This window comes from Salmo salar, chromosome ssa26 (assembly GCF_905237065.1).
Source record: "Salmo salar chromosome ssa26, Ssal_v3.1, whole genome shotgun sequence".
NCBI classification, from domain to species: domain Eukaryota; kingdom Metazoa; phylum Chordata; class Actinopteri; order Salmoniformes; family Salmonidae; genus Salmo; species Salmo salar.
Window position 1 is genome coordinate 24,455,023 of NC_059467.1, and position 15,819 is coordinate 24,470,841.

At 42.6% G+C, this 15,819-nt stretch overlaps 1 protein-coding gene across 1 annotated transcript; it reads right to left on the reverse strand.

Annotated features, from left to right (window-relative positions):
- Positions 1-692: 692 nt before the first annotated feature.
- On the reverse strand, positions 693-14,497 carry LOC106587441 (intestinal mucin-like protein). Its single transcript, XM_045708803.1, has 19 exons — positions 6,704-14,497; positions 6,388-6,593; positions 5,821-5,992; positions 5,453-5,700; positions 5,063-5,246; positions 4,702-4,903; positions 4,319-4,491; positions 4,123-4,192; positions 3,900-4,021; positions 3,660-3,691; positions 3,158-3,326; positions 2,900-3,004; positions 2,703-2,743; positions 2,372-2,494; positions 2,125-2,223; positions 1,903-2,031; positions 1,659-1,698; positions 1,335-1,458; positions 693-1,151 (listed from the first exon to the last, which is right to left on the reverse strand). The coding sequence occupies exons 1-19, from the start codon at positions 7,047-7,049 to the stop codon at positions 938-940; spliced, it is 2,799 nt and encodes a 932-aa protein (XP_045564759.1). The 5' UTR covers positions 7,050-14,497; the 3' UTR covers positions 693-937.
- Positions 14,498-15,819: the final 1,322 nt, after the last annotated feature.

The window sequence follows — 15,819 nt, forward strand, 5'->3', positions numbered from 1 at the left end:
TGTCACAATGGAATGGCAAGGCTACGTGCTACAGCAGTTTAATTGGTTATCTGGTTGGAATGGGCATTAAATTATATTTACAATTTGACATGTTTCCTTTATTCAAGACACATTATGGAAATAAATGTTTTATCTGCATTTTGTTTGGTCTTGAAGTATATTTTTCCACCTACTGGTTTGTTTGCCATGCCATTTTTGGACTTAAAATTGTTGAAATATACCCATTGATTTTTTAAGAATATAACTTAAAAATGACTCATGAGCTTAGTTCAACTGTCGTACCCCATCAGAAACCTAAATATAAGCTTGTTTTACTTCTTTGTTTGTAAATGATGTAATTGTAAATAAACACTGTATAGACTCAACATGATTAAGGCCTAGATTCAATCCGTACTGTGGAAGATCTGTGTTACAGAGATATTAATATATCAAGGTAATTTTCGATTGAGCCGACATATGCTGCATTTACCGTTAATGTGGTCTCCGCAATCGCTCGAACATTGCCTTTAAAACATGCATATAGTGGACAAAAAAGTGATCGGATTGAATCTGGCCCTTAAACGATCATTTTGAGCTCATGGATGGTAGGTCCTTCCATCCATAGCTCTGTTTGTGAATTTGAGAGTGGTTACATTTCTCCAGCCCCATTTGAGAATTGCTCAAAGAGCAAAAGGAACATGCAGAAGCACATGTTTAAGTTCCTGTGGTTTATTAATCACTACAAATGAGAAAAGAGATTCTCCACTACATTTATCGTAGAAAATACATTAATTCCACAATGAAGGTAAAAGAACATAACACTAAGTGTTGCCGATTGTAGAAATACACTGGCATGACAGATTTAATTAAATCGTAACAAGAAAACAAATTTGGACTAAAACATTCGATGTCATGAGGACAATTGCGATATCAGTGTGCATGTTGTCTCCCTAGACGTTTAGCGCCTCCTCCTGCGCTGTCTCGTCGTCCCCGGGGCGGCGGTCATGCCTGCATCACAGTCTGTGACATGGCATCCGCACGACTCAACGTGGATGTAGGAGTGCTTGACCTTTGACCCATCAGGGCACATCAGCTCCACCTCTTTCTGGCTAGTGGTCGCCTCTTGGCAGCAGGAGCAGTAGTGCATCATGGTGTTCGCCTCTGCTGAGTACCTGCACATTCACATAAACACAAGATAAGTTGAAAAGAGGGCTTGAATTCCCTGGGTTGTCTTGACAAGATAAGTCAAATTGTTTCCTTGTTCATAAAGGGCACACTAGACAGTGAATAGGTGATCACTGACTGGGGCCTGCATGACATTGACTAGGGCTGCATTCAGCATCTGTAGTACTTACATAGAAGAGGTTCCACAGTTTCCTGAGCAGGAATTGATCTCCACAGGCTCAGCAGTCGCACAGCCACTGATGACAATGCTAGTGGTGGTGTACTTCATCTCACAGACATTGCTGCGTTCTGTGCCTGGTCAGGGAAGATGCATCAAGAGTTAGGCTATTGTTTGGTATGACACAGATGAAGCAGAAACAGCCAACATATACATTTTTGTCCAGTATGTAGTCACACAATGTTTCCGGTTGGTATTGTTTAGGTGACATAGCATGCTATTATTAACCAGTAGATAGGTGGTTATTAGGAATGTTTTGGCTGGACGTGTTACTTACAGGTCTTGCAACATCCATTTGCGTCTGTCTTTTCTGTGCCCTGGGGTGAAAAATAGGAGAGATGATTTATAAGTGGCAGATTGTATACATTATGTGAGCTCCCATTCTAAATGTTACTGAAACATCTATCGCTATGACCCAAGAGTGCTAGGATTGATAGTAACATTCTGAGTGAGAATGGAAAACAGTGTAACTGCAGTGTTGATTGTCCCCACGATGGAGGTGAGATAGGACAGAAACTCACTGGGACACAGTTCTCTGGGCTGAATGCAGGGCACACAGTCTTCACCTCCACTGGTATATATTGGCCACCAGGTTTCTCACATGTGTACTTCACACATTTGTCACCAGGTGGTGACCATGTTTCGTTCACCTATCGCACAAGGACAAGATGATGAAGAATTATGATGGAGTTTCAGATCATGCAGACAGATTATGCATCCTCATACACTCTTGTTGTACTCACCTGAATAGTGTGTTTGGTCTTATCTGGCATAGTAACCACACAGCTTGTCTGTACACACTTCCCACAACACTGACCAGGTATGGCCTGATACTGGAAGCCCTAAGACGAGGATGGAGAGCCATCATTGAATCATTGAATCATTGTTCACTTATTGTATAAGCATGCAGTAGCCTCCAGAGTAGGCTACTGCACGTTTCTTATAAATATGTAAATGAATTGATCATCTTTGTAAGAGAGACATATCTACCTGTGAACATGTAGTGTCGCAGGAGATATTTGTGCACACAATGTTGTTGAGCTTGGTGCTAGGATCCATGATCGAGCTGCAGGTGCAATTCTCGCATGTTCCTTTAGGAATTTCAGCACCAGGCTGGAGTGAAAGAGAGAGACAAAAGTTATCATCCACTATAAAATACTGTTGGAATGGAGGAGGGTCAGAGTGCAAAGGTAGCAGTTCTATAGTAGAATGTGACCAATTATGAGGGCAGCAAACACAATATAGCTTATCTTAAGCTATTTCTGGTTGTATCTTTCAGAAGCTTGTTTAATATAATTTATTTTAAATTATTTATTCTTACCTGGTACTCAATGTTATTGTAGACACATACACCCTTAGGAACTGAACAGACACACATTGAGAAGAAATCAGTCAGTGATACCAGTGACTCATGTCATACAGTAGCTAACACAAACATAATTCAAACTAGTGATACCTGGGAATTACAAAGTCAATGAACTAACTAAACCACTGATGAAGTAAATCAAGGGGACTTACCACAGGTATACTCTGGACAGCAGCTTGAGATGGACGTGCTTATAATTGCCTCCCACCCTGGCTGGCAGTCCATCATGACTTTGTGGCAAAGCAGTGCATCGCACTCTGTTACAGAGGTAACCAATGAGAAGTGATTAAAAGACAAGCCGATAGAGGGTCAAATAACCTCTATGACCCTACAGATAATCTTGGTCTAGTACTGTATGAATAAGAGTTGGCTTTCTAATGATTTACTGAAGGGTCTGCTCCATCACTCACCACATGTATATTTCTGGCAGCAGCCTTCTGTCTTGTTCACCAATCTGTATCCAGTCTCATTGCAGATGGGTATGGCTGGTGTGGGGCAAGTGATAGGCTGGCACTGGACAATCATGGAGTCCATGTCACAGGTGCACTGCTGGCAACCACTCTCCCATGTATCACCAGGCTTAAGAAAAAAACAGGGCAATGTCAGGTCAATACAGAAACAGAAAAGAGTAACTCAACTGTTTTTGTTCTGCAATGAACTGGATTTAACCATGGCAGTTAATATGAACCATCATTAGCTGAGAAGAAATGGTTTGGAGGCAGTTATTCAGAGATTTAAAGTTTTCTCCTGGTCAGTTCATTGGAAGGAATAAAGAGGCCAAGACCTATACTATGTCAATGAAAAGTATCCATCCAAGTATGTAAGTTTCCCTGACTCATGTGAAATGCATCTCATGATATGTCTATGTGAGATTGAATATCTGGAAAATATTTAGATGGAGGAAATTCTTACCATTTTGGGGTTGCCATCAGGTCCGGTGCAGCCTGAAAAATAAGGGTGTGTTTAAAAGTTTTGTCTCACATGGTTGGCGTCAAATTCTTAACACCTCCACATCAACACATTTTGTTAACTGTACCATTACAAATAAAACCTGTAAACCATGATTCATGATTCATTTAAGGTTTCAAAGTACAGAAAGGGCTAATTTTCATATTGATAGCTACCTGCAAATGACCCATAACCCATTCTTACCACAGGAGACCACACAAGTATCAGAGTAGGTGCTGAACAAGACGGTTTTAGATGGACAGAAGCAACCCTCCTTTGTCTTATTGGTCATTTGGGTTTGGTTGTTCAAATACTTCTCATTATATCTGCATACAAAAGAGGTTTGGGATTATGCAGGAGATCGTTTATTTAAAAGAAGGCTCATATGAAGGAAATTCATATGACATCCAATCAGACTAAAGATTACCTGGTATTACATGTTGGTTCAACTGCTGGACCACATGGCATGTACACCTTAGTGGCTGGGCATGTATGCTCTGCAGGACAAAAATAGATCACAGCAATGCTAAACACCATCAAAAACATTTTTTTAAGTAGCCTAAGACAAAAGTAGCTTCCTATGAATTTGTGGCATGACTACTATGCTTGGATTCATAGCTCACCACATTCTCCATCGGTGGACTTCCTCCAGTCAATGCAGATCCCTTTATTTGCACATTCAGATGCATACGCCTCCAGACTAGAGCAGCTAGAATTAGTATTGTAGCAGACATCTGATCTACAGGCCTGAATGAAGGCATCAGGAGAAATCGCTTTATGGCATTCCTCAAAGACCCTTTGAAATAAAATAACATAGAGAGTGATTTAAAGAGATGCATGGAGTGCAACCTTTAACTAGAAATGCCAATGGAACGGTACCTGTATTATGATAAAAACCGGTGCAAATACAAGAAAATGAACATGACAGAAAATGTACATTACAATTAGGAAAGTCATTCTTATTGTGTTCTTGTTCCCTTTTTCGTTCCCTTGATATGTTCCTTACTTGCTGTTCATGATTTCACAAATGACTGTCTTGCAGGGGGTAGGGGATGTACTTGGGGTTGCTGTGGTGGTAGTGGGTGGTGCTGTTGGAGGAGTTTGACAGTCCTGGTTTGGAATCAGCCACTGGCTAGCTGCGACTGAGCAGCTCTGTATCTGACCATTAGGTGACTGGCAGTCATTCTTCTGGGAATTATCACAGGTACCTTGAAAAATATGGATATTAAGTAGGGTGAAACCTAGTAAGCAAGGACAAGTCATAGTTGTCTTGTTGTAAGCAATTTCTATAGGGTGGTGTAGATAGGAGCATATACTGAAAGTTTGAAACTGTGAAATGTATATTGACCCTCTTTAATAATACTCACCACACTGGCCCTCTGTGCTGCTTTGGAAGAGGGAGTAAGGAAGGTTGATGCTAAATGATGACCCCTTGTAAGACACCTGAACCTTAAGATCAGTGATCTCCAGCACGACCTCCACACCAGTACTTGTTAGAGCAATGTCACCCATTCTGTAAGCTGGGTAGATTCGTTTACTGTTGACATATACCTGCGTTTGTGTAGAAATGAATACACATTTAGATGGTTGAGTCACGTGTTATCTTGAAAGTAGTAACATGACAATGTTAACCCCATAATTGGTTTTCATTTAAAGTTATGGGATTTAAGTAAAGCATGATAACGCAGCAACATACATAAAACAATTATGGATATTTTTTTTAAAAGCAACGAGAATGATATTTTTTAAATAGTTACCACATTCTCTGTTGTTTCACCAGATCTCTGCTGGGTTAGAATCACTTCATCGGATTTGTAATGAATGATAAGGGACTGAGGACAGAATCCACTGTCAGCGTTTCCACAGTAGTGATTATCAACAATAATAGTAAGGTTGTATTTGAAGTTGATTTCTTTCACTAAGGTGTATGAGCAGTTCTCCTGGAAATTGTAATATACTCCATCAAATGTCATGTAGTGAGATCCACCCCATCCACTGCATACACCTGCAACATGTTAAAATATGAGTTGATAATAATCTAAGCTATTGACAGAGGACATTGAAAACTAATGAGCAATAATGTCTTATTTTCATTCAGATTTTTGGGTTGTATGTTCTCACTTACATTCACATTCATATGTAAAGCAGCATCCAGTTGAATCGTAGACCTTGACAGGTGGACGGCCATTCTCACACTGTAGTGGCTCCACTGGCTTGCATTTTACTGGTAGCGGGACAACAATGCCGTCCTGGCAAATTGCTGTGGTACAGCTATTCAGCTGCCAAGATTCTCCATTCTGCCATTGATTTGATAAGGGAAAGCAATTACTCAAACATGCACAAGGTGGGTTAAACATACTCTAAGTGTACGTCGGGGCATGGACTCTACAAGGTGTCGAAAGCTTTCCACAGGGATGCTGGCCCATGTCGATTTCCTTTGGGTGGTGGACCATTCTTGGTGCATAAAGGAAACGGTTTAGCATGAAAAACTCAGCAGTGTTGCAGATCTTGACACAAACCAGTGTGCCTGGCACCTACTACCATACTCCGTTCAAAGGCACTTCAATCTTTTGTCTTGCCCATTCAACCTCTGAATGGCACACATACACGATCCATGTCTCAAGCATTAAAATACCATTTCACCCATTTATTTTTACCCACCCAAAAAACAGATTTTTAGGGAAAAAATGACCTTTCTTGGTGGCTGAACGCTAGTGCAGTCTGGCGAGGATTGAGTTGTTGGTGGTGTGGTCGTGGTCTCTTCTGACGTTGTGGGTGATACAGTGGGTGGTGTAGAGGAAGGACATGGATTTGATTCCACTTCAACTTGGCACGTTGCTTTGCAGTAAGCCGTGAAGCACCACCCTGAACCATCGGTCACATTATACACTAGGTTCCCTGATTGTTGAGAAAGGCAAGTGTATGAACATTTCATTTTGCAAAGTTCATAAAAGATTAGTGAAATGTCCTTTATTTTGATTATCTGAATGACATTTATAACATGTTACCTGGTAGATACTGTGTCCCATTAACATTGCAAATGCAGTGGCTGATGGTGACTGCTTGTGATGTAGGTGTAATAATCACTTGTGGCGATGCTGAAGGAGTTCTTGTTGCTTCTAATGGGCCTGTGATGACAACTGGCTCTGTTGTTTCTGTACTTGTTGTTGAAGGTTGTGATGTTGAAGTTGAAGTTACAATGACAACAGTTGTAGAAGACGTAGTTGGGCCAGTGGTGACTTCTTTAGGTGGCTTTGTGGATGTAGATGGACTTGTCTCAGTTGTGGTTTCTTCAACTCTTGTAGTTCCACCTGTGGTAGGTTTAATTACCTCTGTAGTTGTAGTGGGTGCCATTGTTGTTGTCGTTGAAGTCGTAGGATTGGAAGTAATGACAACTGGCTCTGTTGTTTCTTCACCTTTTGTTGTGGGCTGTGATGTTGAGGTAGAGGTTTCAACAATTACAGTGGTGGAAGTGGTTGTTGGGCTGGTGGTGACTTCTTTAGGTGGCTTTGTGGATGTAGATGGAATACTCTCAGTTGTGGTTTCTTCAATTGTAGGTCCACCTGTGGTAGGTGTAGTTGTTGTGGGTTTAATTGTAGTTGTTGTTAAAGTAGTGGGATTGGATGTTATGACAACTGGCCCCGTTGTTTCTTCACCTGTTGTTTTGGGTTGTGATGTTGAGGTAGAGGTTTCAACAATTACAGTGTTGGAAGTGGTTGTTGGGCCGGTGGTGACTTCTTTAGGTGGCTTTGTGGATGTAGATGGACTTGTCTCAATTGTGGTTTCTTCAACTGTTGTAGTTCCAGCTGTGGTAGGTGTAGTTGTTGTGGGTACAATTGTAGTTGTTGTTAAAGTAGTGGGATTGGATGTGATCACTACTGGACCTGTTGTTTCTTCACCTGTTGTTATAGGCTGAGATGTTGAGGTAGAGGTTTCAACAATTACAGTGGTGGAAGTGGTTGTTGGGCCGGTGGTGACTTCTTTAGGTGGCTTTGTGGATGTAGATGAACTTGTCTCAATTGTGGTTTCTTCAACTGTTGTAGTTCCAGATGTGGTAGGTGTAGTTGTTGTGGGTACATTTCTTGTTGTTGTTAAAGTAGAGGGACTGGAAGTTATGACAACTGGCCCTGTTGTTTCTTCACCTGTTGTTTTGGGTTGTGATGTTGAGGTAGAGGTTTCAACAATTACAGTGGTGGAAGTGGTTGTTGGGCCGGTGGTGACTTCTTTAGGTGGCTTTGTGAATGTAGATGGACTTGTCTCAATTGTGGTTTCTTCAACTGTTGTACTTCCACCTGTTATAGGTGTAGTTGTTGTGGGTACAATTGTTGTTGTTGTTAAAGTAGTGGGATTGGATGTGATCACTACTGGACCTGTTGTTTCTTCACCTGTTGTTTTGGGTTGTGATGTTGAGGTAGAGGTTTCAACAATTACAGTGGTGGAAGTGGTTGTTGGGCCGGTGGTGACTTCTTTAGGTGGCTTTGTGGATGTAGATGGACTTGTCTCAATTGTGGTTTCTTCAACTGTTGTAGTTCCACCTGTGGTAGGTGTAGTTGTTGTGGGTGCAAGTGTAGTTGTTGTTAAAGTAGAGGGACTGGAAGTTATGACAACTGGCCCTGTTGTTTCCTCACCTGTTGTTTTGGGTTGTGATGTTGAGGTAGAGGTTTCAACAATTACAGTGGTGGAAGTGGTTGTTGGGCCGGTGGTGACTTCTTTAGGTGGCTTTGTGGATGTAGATGGACTTGTCTCAATTGTGGTTTCTTCAACTGTTGTAGTTCCACCTGTTATAGGTGTAGTTGTTGTGGGTACAATTGTAGTTGTTGTTAAAGTAGTGGGATTGGATGTGATCACTACTGGACCTGTTGTTTCTTCACCTGTTGTTTTGGGCTGTGATGTTGAGGTAGAGGTTTCAACAATTACAGTGGTGGAAGTGGTTGTTGGGCCGGTGGTGACTTCTTTAGGTGGCTTTGTGGATGTAGATGGACTTGTCTCAATTGTGGTTTCTTCAACTGTTGTAGTTCCACCTGTTATAGGTGTAGTTGTTGTGGGTACAATTGTTGTTGTTGTTAAAGTAGTGGGATTGGATGTTATCACTACTGGCCCTGTTGTTTCTTCACCTGTTGTTATAGGCTGAGATGTTGAGGTAGAGGTTTCAACAATTACAGTGGTGGAAGTGGTTGTTGGGCCGGTGGTGACTTCTTTGGGTGGCTTTGTGGATGTAGATGGACTTGTCTCAATTGTGGTTTCTTCAACTGTTGTAGTTCCACCTGTGGTAGGTGTAGTTGTTGTGGGTACAATTGTTGTTGTTGTTAAAGTAGAGGGACTGGAAGTTATGACAACTGGCCCTGTTGTTTCTTCACCTGTTGTTTTGGGTTGTGATGTTGAGGTAGAGGTTTCAACAATTACAGTGGTGGAAGTGGTTGTTGGGCCGGTGGTGACTTCTTTAGGTGGCTTTGTGGATGTAGATGGACTTGTCTCAATTGTGGTTTCTTCAACTGTTGTAGTTCCACCTGTGGTAGGTGTAGTTGTTGTGGGTGCAATTGTAGTTGTTGTTAAAGTAGAGGGACTGGAAGTTATGACAACTGGCCCTGTTGTTTCTTCACCTGTTGTTATGGGCTGAGATGTTGAGGTAGAGGTTTCAACAATTACAGTGGTGGAAGTGGTTGTTGGGCCGGTGGTGACTTCTTTGGGTGGCTTTGTGGATGTAGATGGACTTGTCTCAATTGTGGTTTCTTCAACTGTTGTAGTTCCACCTGTGGTAGGTGTAGTTGTTGTGGGTACAATTGTTGTTGTTGTTAAAGTAGAGGGACTGGAAGTTATGACAACTGGACCTGTTGTTTCTTCACCTGTTGTTATGGGCTGAGATGTTGAAGTAGAGGTTTCAACAATTACAGTGGTGGAAGTGGTTGTTGGGCCGGTGGTGACTTCTTTGGGTGGCTTTGTGGATGTAGATGGACTTGTCTCAATTGTGGTTTCTTCAACTGTTGTAGTTCCACCTGTTATAGGTGTAGTTGTTGTGGGTACAATTGTAGTTGTTGTTAAAGTAGTGGGATTGGATGTGATCACTACTGGACCTGTTGTTTCTTCACCTGTTGTTATGGGCTGTGATGTTGAGGTAGAGGTTTCAACAATTACAGTGGTGGAAGTGGTTGTTGGGCCGGTGGTGACTTCTTTAGGTGGCTTTGTGGATGTAGATGGACTTGTTTCAGTTGTGGTTTCTTCAGCTGTTGTTGTTCCACCTGTGGTAGGTGTAGTTGTTGTGGGTGCAATTGTAGTTGTTGTTAAAGTAGAGGGATTGGAAGTTATGACAACTGGTCCTGTTGTTTCTTCACCTGTTGTTTTGGGTTGTGATGTTGAGGTAGAGGTTTCAACAATTACAGTGGTGGAAGTGGTTGTTGGGCCGGTGGTGACTTCTTTGGGTGGCTTTGTGGATGTAGATGGACTTGTCTCAATTGTGGTTTCTTCAACTGTTGTAGTTCCAGCTGTGGTAGGTGTAGTTGTTGTGGGTACAATTGTTGTTGTTGTTAAAGTAGAGGGACTGGAAGTTATGACAACTGGACCTGTTGTTTCTTCACCTGTTGTTTTGGGCTGTGATGTTGAGGTAGAGGTTTCAACAATTACAGTGGTGGAAGTGGTTGTTGGGCCGGTGGTGACTTCTTTAGGTGGCTTTGTGGATGTAGATGGACTTGTCTCAATTGTGGTTTCTTCAACTGTTGTAGTTCCACCTGTGGTAGGTGTAGTTGTTGTGGGTGCAAGTGTAGATGTTGTTAAAGTAGAGGGACTGGAAGTTATGACAACTGGCCCTGTTGTTTCTTCACCTGTTGTTTTGGGTTGTGATGTTGAGGTAGAGGTTTCAACAATTAAAGTGGTGGAATTGGTTGTTGGGCCAGTGGTGACTTCTTTAGGTGGCTTTGTGGACGTAGATGGACTTGTCTCAATTGTGGTTTCTTCAACTGTTGTAGTTCCACCTGTGGTAGGTGTAGTTGTTGTGGGTGCAAGTGTAGTTGTTGTTAAAGTAGAGGGACTGGAAGTTATGACAACTAGTCCTGTTGTTTCTTCACCTGTTGTTTTGGGTTGTGATGTTGAAGTAGAGGTTTCAACAATTACAGTGGTGGAAGTGGTTGTTGGGCCGGTGGTGACTTCTTTGGGTGGCTTTGTGGATGTAGATGGACTTGTCTCAATTGTGGTTTCTTCAACTGTTGTAGTTCCAGCTGTTATAGGTGTAGTTGTTGTGGGTACAATTGTTGTTGTTGTTAAAGTAGTGGGATTGGATGTGATCACTACTGGACCTGTTGTTTCTTCACCTGTTGTTTTGGGTTGTGATGTTGAGGTAGAGGTTTCAACAATTACAGTGGTGGAAGTGGTTGTTGGGGCGGTGGTGACTTCTTTAGGTGGCTTTGTGGATGTAGATGGACTTGTCTCAATTGTGGTTTCTTCAACTGTTGTAGTTCCACCTGTAATAGGTGTAGTTGTTGTGGGTACAATTGTTGTTGTTGTTAAAGTAGTGGGATTGGATGTGATCACTACTGGACCTGTTGTTTCTTCACCTGTTGTTATGGGCTGAGATGTTGAGGTAGAGGTTTCAACAATTACAGTGGTGGAAGTGGTTGTTGGGCCGGTGGTGACTTCTTTAGGTGGCTTTGTGGATGTAGATGGACTTGTCTCAATTGTGGTTTCTTCAACTGTTGTAGTTCCAGCTGTGGTAGGTGTAGTTGTTGTGGGTACAATTGTTGTTGTTGTTAAAGTAGTGGGATTGGATGTGATCACTACTGGACCTGTTGTTTCTTCACCTGTTGTTATGGGCTGAGATGTTGAGGTAGAGGTTTCAACAACTACAGTGGTGGAAGTGGTTGTTGGGCCAGTGGTGACTTCTTTAGGTGGCTTTGTGGATGTAGATGGACTTGTCTCAATTGTGGTTTCTTCAACTGTTGTAGTTCCAGCTGTGGTAGGTGTAGTTGTTGTGGGTACAATTGTTGTTGTTGTTAAAGTAGTGGGATTGGATGTGATTACTACTGAACCTGTTGTTTCTTCACCTGTTGTTATAGGCTGAGATGTTGAGGTAGAGGTTTCAACAATTACAGTGGTGGAAGTGGTTGTTGGGCCGGTGGTGACTTCTTTAGGTGGCTTTGTGGATGTAGATGGACTTGTCTCAATTGTGGTTTCTTCAACTGTTGTAGTTCCAGCTGTGGTAGGTGTAGTTGTTGTGGGTACAATTGTTGTTGTTGTTAAAGTAGAGGGACTGGAAGTTATTACAACTGGCCCTGTTGTTTCTTCACCTGTTGTTTTGGGTTGTGATGTTGAGGTAGAGGTTTCAACAATTACAGTGGTGGAAGTGGTTGTTGGGCCGGTGGTGACTTCTTTAGGTGGCTTTGTGGATGTAGATGGACTTGTCTCAGTTGTGGTTTCCTCAATTGTAGGTCCACCTGTGGTAGGTGTAGTTGTTGTGGGTGCAAGTGTAGTTGTTGTTAAAGTAGAGGAACTGGAAGTTATGACAACTGGCCCTGTTGTTTCCTCACCTGTTGTTATAGGCTGAGATGTTGAGGTAGAGGTTTCAACAATTACAGTGGTGGAAGTGGTTGTTGGGCCGGTGGTGACTTCTTTAGGTGGCTTTGTGGATGTAGATGGACTTGTCTCAATTGTGGTTTCTTCAACTGTTGTAGTTCCACCTGTGGTAGGTGTAGTTGTTGTGGGTGCAAGTGTAGATGTTGTTAAAGTAGAGGGACTGGAAGTTATTACAACTGGCCCTGTTGTTTCTTCACCTGTTGTTTTGGGTTGTGATGTTGAGGTAGAGGTTTCAACAATTACAGTGGTGGAAGTGGTTGTTGGGCCGGTGGTGACTTCTTTAGGTGGCTTTGTGGATGTAGATGGACTTGTCTCAATTGTGGTTTCTTCAACTGTTGTAGTTCCAGCTGTGGTAGGTGTAGTTGTTGTGGGTACAATTGTTGTTGTTGTTAAAGTAGTGGGATTGGATGTGATCACTACTGGACCTGTTGTTTCTTCACCTGTTGTTATAGGCTGAGATGTTGAGGTAGAGGTTTCAACAATTACAGTGGTGGAAGTGGTTGTTGGGCCGGTGGTGACTTCTTTAGGTGGCTTTGTGGATGTAGATGGACTTGTCTCAATTGTGGTTTCTTCAACTGTTGTAGTTCCACCTGTGGTAGGTGTAGTTGTTGTGGGTGCAATTGTAGTTGTTGTTAAAGTAGAGGGACTGGAAGTTATGACAACTGGCCCTGTTGTTTCTTCACCTGTTGTTTTGGGTTGTGATGTTGAGGTAGAGGTTTCAACAATTACAGTGGTGGAAGTGGTTGTTGGGCCGGTGGTGACTTCTTTGGGTGGCTTTGTGGATGTAGATGGACTTGTCTCAATTGTGGTTTCTTCAACTGTTGTAGTTCCAGCTGTGGTAGGTGTAGTTGTTGTGGGTACATTTCTTGTTGTTGTTAAAGTAGAGGGACTGGAAGTTATGACAACTGGCCCTGTTGTTTCTTCACCTGTTGTTTTGGGTTGTGATGTTGAGGTAGAGGTTTCAACAATTACAGTGGTGGAAGTGGTTGTTGGGCCGGTGGTGACTTCTTTAGGTGGCTTTGTGGATGTAGATGGACTTGTCTCAGTTGTGGTTTCCTCAATTGTAGGTCCACCTGTGGTAGGTGTAGTTGTTGTGGGTACAATTGTAGTTGATGTTAATGTAGTGGGATTGGATGTTATGACAACTGGCCCTGTTGTTTCTTCACCTGTTGTTTTGGGTTGTGATGTTGAGGTAGAGGTTTCAACAATTACAGTGGTGGAAGTGGTTGTTGGGCCGGTGGTGACTTCTTTAGGTGGCTTTGTGGATGTAGATGGACTTGTCTCAATTGTGGTTTCTTCAACTGTTGTAGTTCCAGCTGTGGTAGGTGTAGTTGTTGTGGGTACAATTGTTGTTGTTGTTAAAGTAGTGGGATTGGATGTGATCACTACTGGACCTGTTGTTTCTTCACCTGTTGTTATGGGCTGAGATGTTGAGGTAGAGGTTTCAACAATTACAGTGGTGGAAGTGGTTGTTGGGCCGGTGGTTACTTCTTTAGGTGGCTTTGTGGATGTAGATGGACTTGTCTCAATTGTGGTTTCTTCAACTGTTGTAGTTCCAGCTGTGGTAGGTGTAGTTGTTGTGGGTACAATTGTAGTTGTTGTTAAAGTAGAGGGACTGGAAGTTATGACAACTGGCCCTGTTGTTTCTTCACCTGTTGTTTTGGGTTGTGATGTTGAGGTAGAGGTTTCAACAATTACAGTGGTGGAAGTGGTTGTTGGGCCGGTGGTGACTTCTTTGGGTGGCTTTGTGGATGTAGATGGAATACTCTCAGTTGTGGTTTCCTCAATTGTAGTTCCACCTGTGGTAGGTGTAGTTGTTGTGGGTACAATTGTAGTTGTTGTTAAAGTAGTGGGATTGGATGTGATCACTACTGGACCTGTTGTTTCTTCACCTGTTGTTATGGGCTGAGATGTTGAGGTAGAGGTTTCAACAATTACAGTGGTGGAAGTGGTTGTTGGGCCGGTGGTGACTTCTTTAGGTGGCTTTGTGGATGTAGATGGACTTGTCTCAATTGTGGTTTCTTCAACTGTTGTAGTTCCACCTGTGGTAGGTGTAGTTGTTGTGGGTGCAATTGTAGTTGTTGTTAAAGTAGAGGGACTGGAAGTTATGACAACTGGCCCTGTTGTTTCTTCACCTGTTGTTTTGGGCTGAGATGTTGAGGTAGAGGTTTCAACAATTACAGTGGTGGAAGTGGTTGTTGGGCCGGTGGTGACTTCTTTGGGTGGCTTTGTGGATGTAGATGGACTTCTCTCAATTGTGGTTTCCTCAACTGTTGTAGTTCCACCTGTGGTAGGTGTAGTTGTTGTGGGTACAATTGTTGTTGTTGTTAAAGTAGAGGGACTGGAAGTTATGACAACTGGCCCTGTTGTTTCTTCACCTGTTGTTTTGGGCTGTGATGTTGAGGTAGAGGTTTCAACAATTACAGTGGTGGAAGTGGTTGTTGGGCCGGTGGTGACTTCTTTGGGTGGCTTTGTGGATGTAGATGGACTTGTCTCAATTGTGGTTTCTTCAACTGTTGTAGTTCCACCTGTGGTAGGTGTAGTTGTTGTGGGTACAATTGTAGTTGTTGTTAAAGTAGTGGGATTGGATGTGATCACTACTGGACCTGTTGTTTCTTCACCTGTTGTTATGGGCTGAGATGTTGAGGTAGAGGTTTCAACAATTACAGTGGTGGAAGTGGTTGTTGGGCCGGTGGTGACTTCTTTAGGTGGCTTTGTGGATGTAGATGGACTTGTTTCAGTTGTGGTTTCTTCAGCTGTTGTTGTTCCACCTGTGGTAGGTGTAGTTGTTGTGGGTGTAATTGTAGTTGTTGTTGAAGTAGAGGGATTGGAAGTTATGACAACTGGCCCTGTTGTTTCTTCACCTGTTGTTTTGGGTTGTGATGTTGAGGTAGAGGTTTCAACAATTACAGTGGTGGAAGTGGTTGTTGGGCCGGTGGTGACTTCTTTGGGTGGCTTTGTGGATGTAGATGGAATACTCTCAGTTGTGGTTTCCTCAATTGTAGGTCCACCTGTGGTAGGTGTAGTTGTTGTGGGTACAATTGTAGTTGTTGTTAAAGTAGTGGGATTGGATGTGATCACTACTGGAACTGTTGTTTCTTCACCTGTTGTTATGGGCTGAGATGTTGAGGTAGAGGTTTCAACAATTACAGTGGTGGAAGTGGATGTTGGGCTGGTGGTGACTTCTATTGGTGGCTTTGTGGATGTAGATGGACTTGTCTCAATTGTGGTTTCTTCAACTGTTGTAGTTCCAGCTGTGGTAGGTGTAGTTGTTGTGGGTGCAAGTGTAGATGTTGTTAAAGTAGAGGGACTGGAAGTTATGACAACTGGCCCTGTTGTTTCTTCACCTGTTGTTATGGGCTGAGATGTTGAGGTAGAGGTTTCAACAATTACAGTGGTGGAAGTGGTTGTTTGGCCTGTGGTGACTTCTTTGGGTGGCTTTGTGGATGTAGATGGAATACTCTCAGTTGTGGTTTCCTCAATTGTAGGTCCACCTGTGGTAGGTGTAGTTGTTGTGGGTACAATTGTAGTTGATGTTAAAGTAGTGGGATTGGATGTTATGACA

Bases quoted from the DNA above. Each gene is read 5' to 3' on its own strand.
- LOC106587441 (XM_045708803.1), bottom strand. From the start codon at position 7,049: ATGGCACCCACTACAACTACAGAGGTAATTAAACCTACCACAGGTGGA. The intron at 3,005-3,157 runs GTGAGTGATGGA...CCTCTGTAACAG, and splicing joins CTGCCAGAAATATACATGTG to AGTGCGATGCACTGCTTTGC. The intron at 1,152-1,334 runs GTAAGTACTACA...GTGAATGTGCAG, and splicing joins AACTGTGGAACCTCTTCTAT to GTACTCAGCAGAGGCGAACA.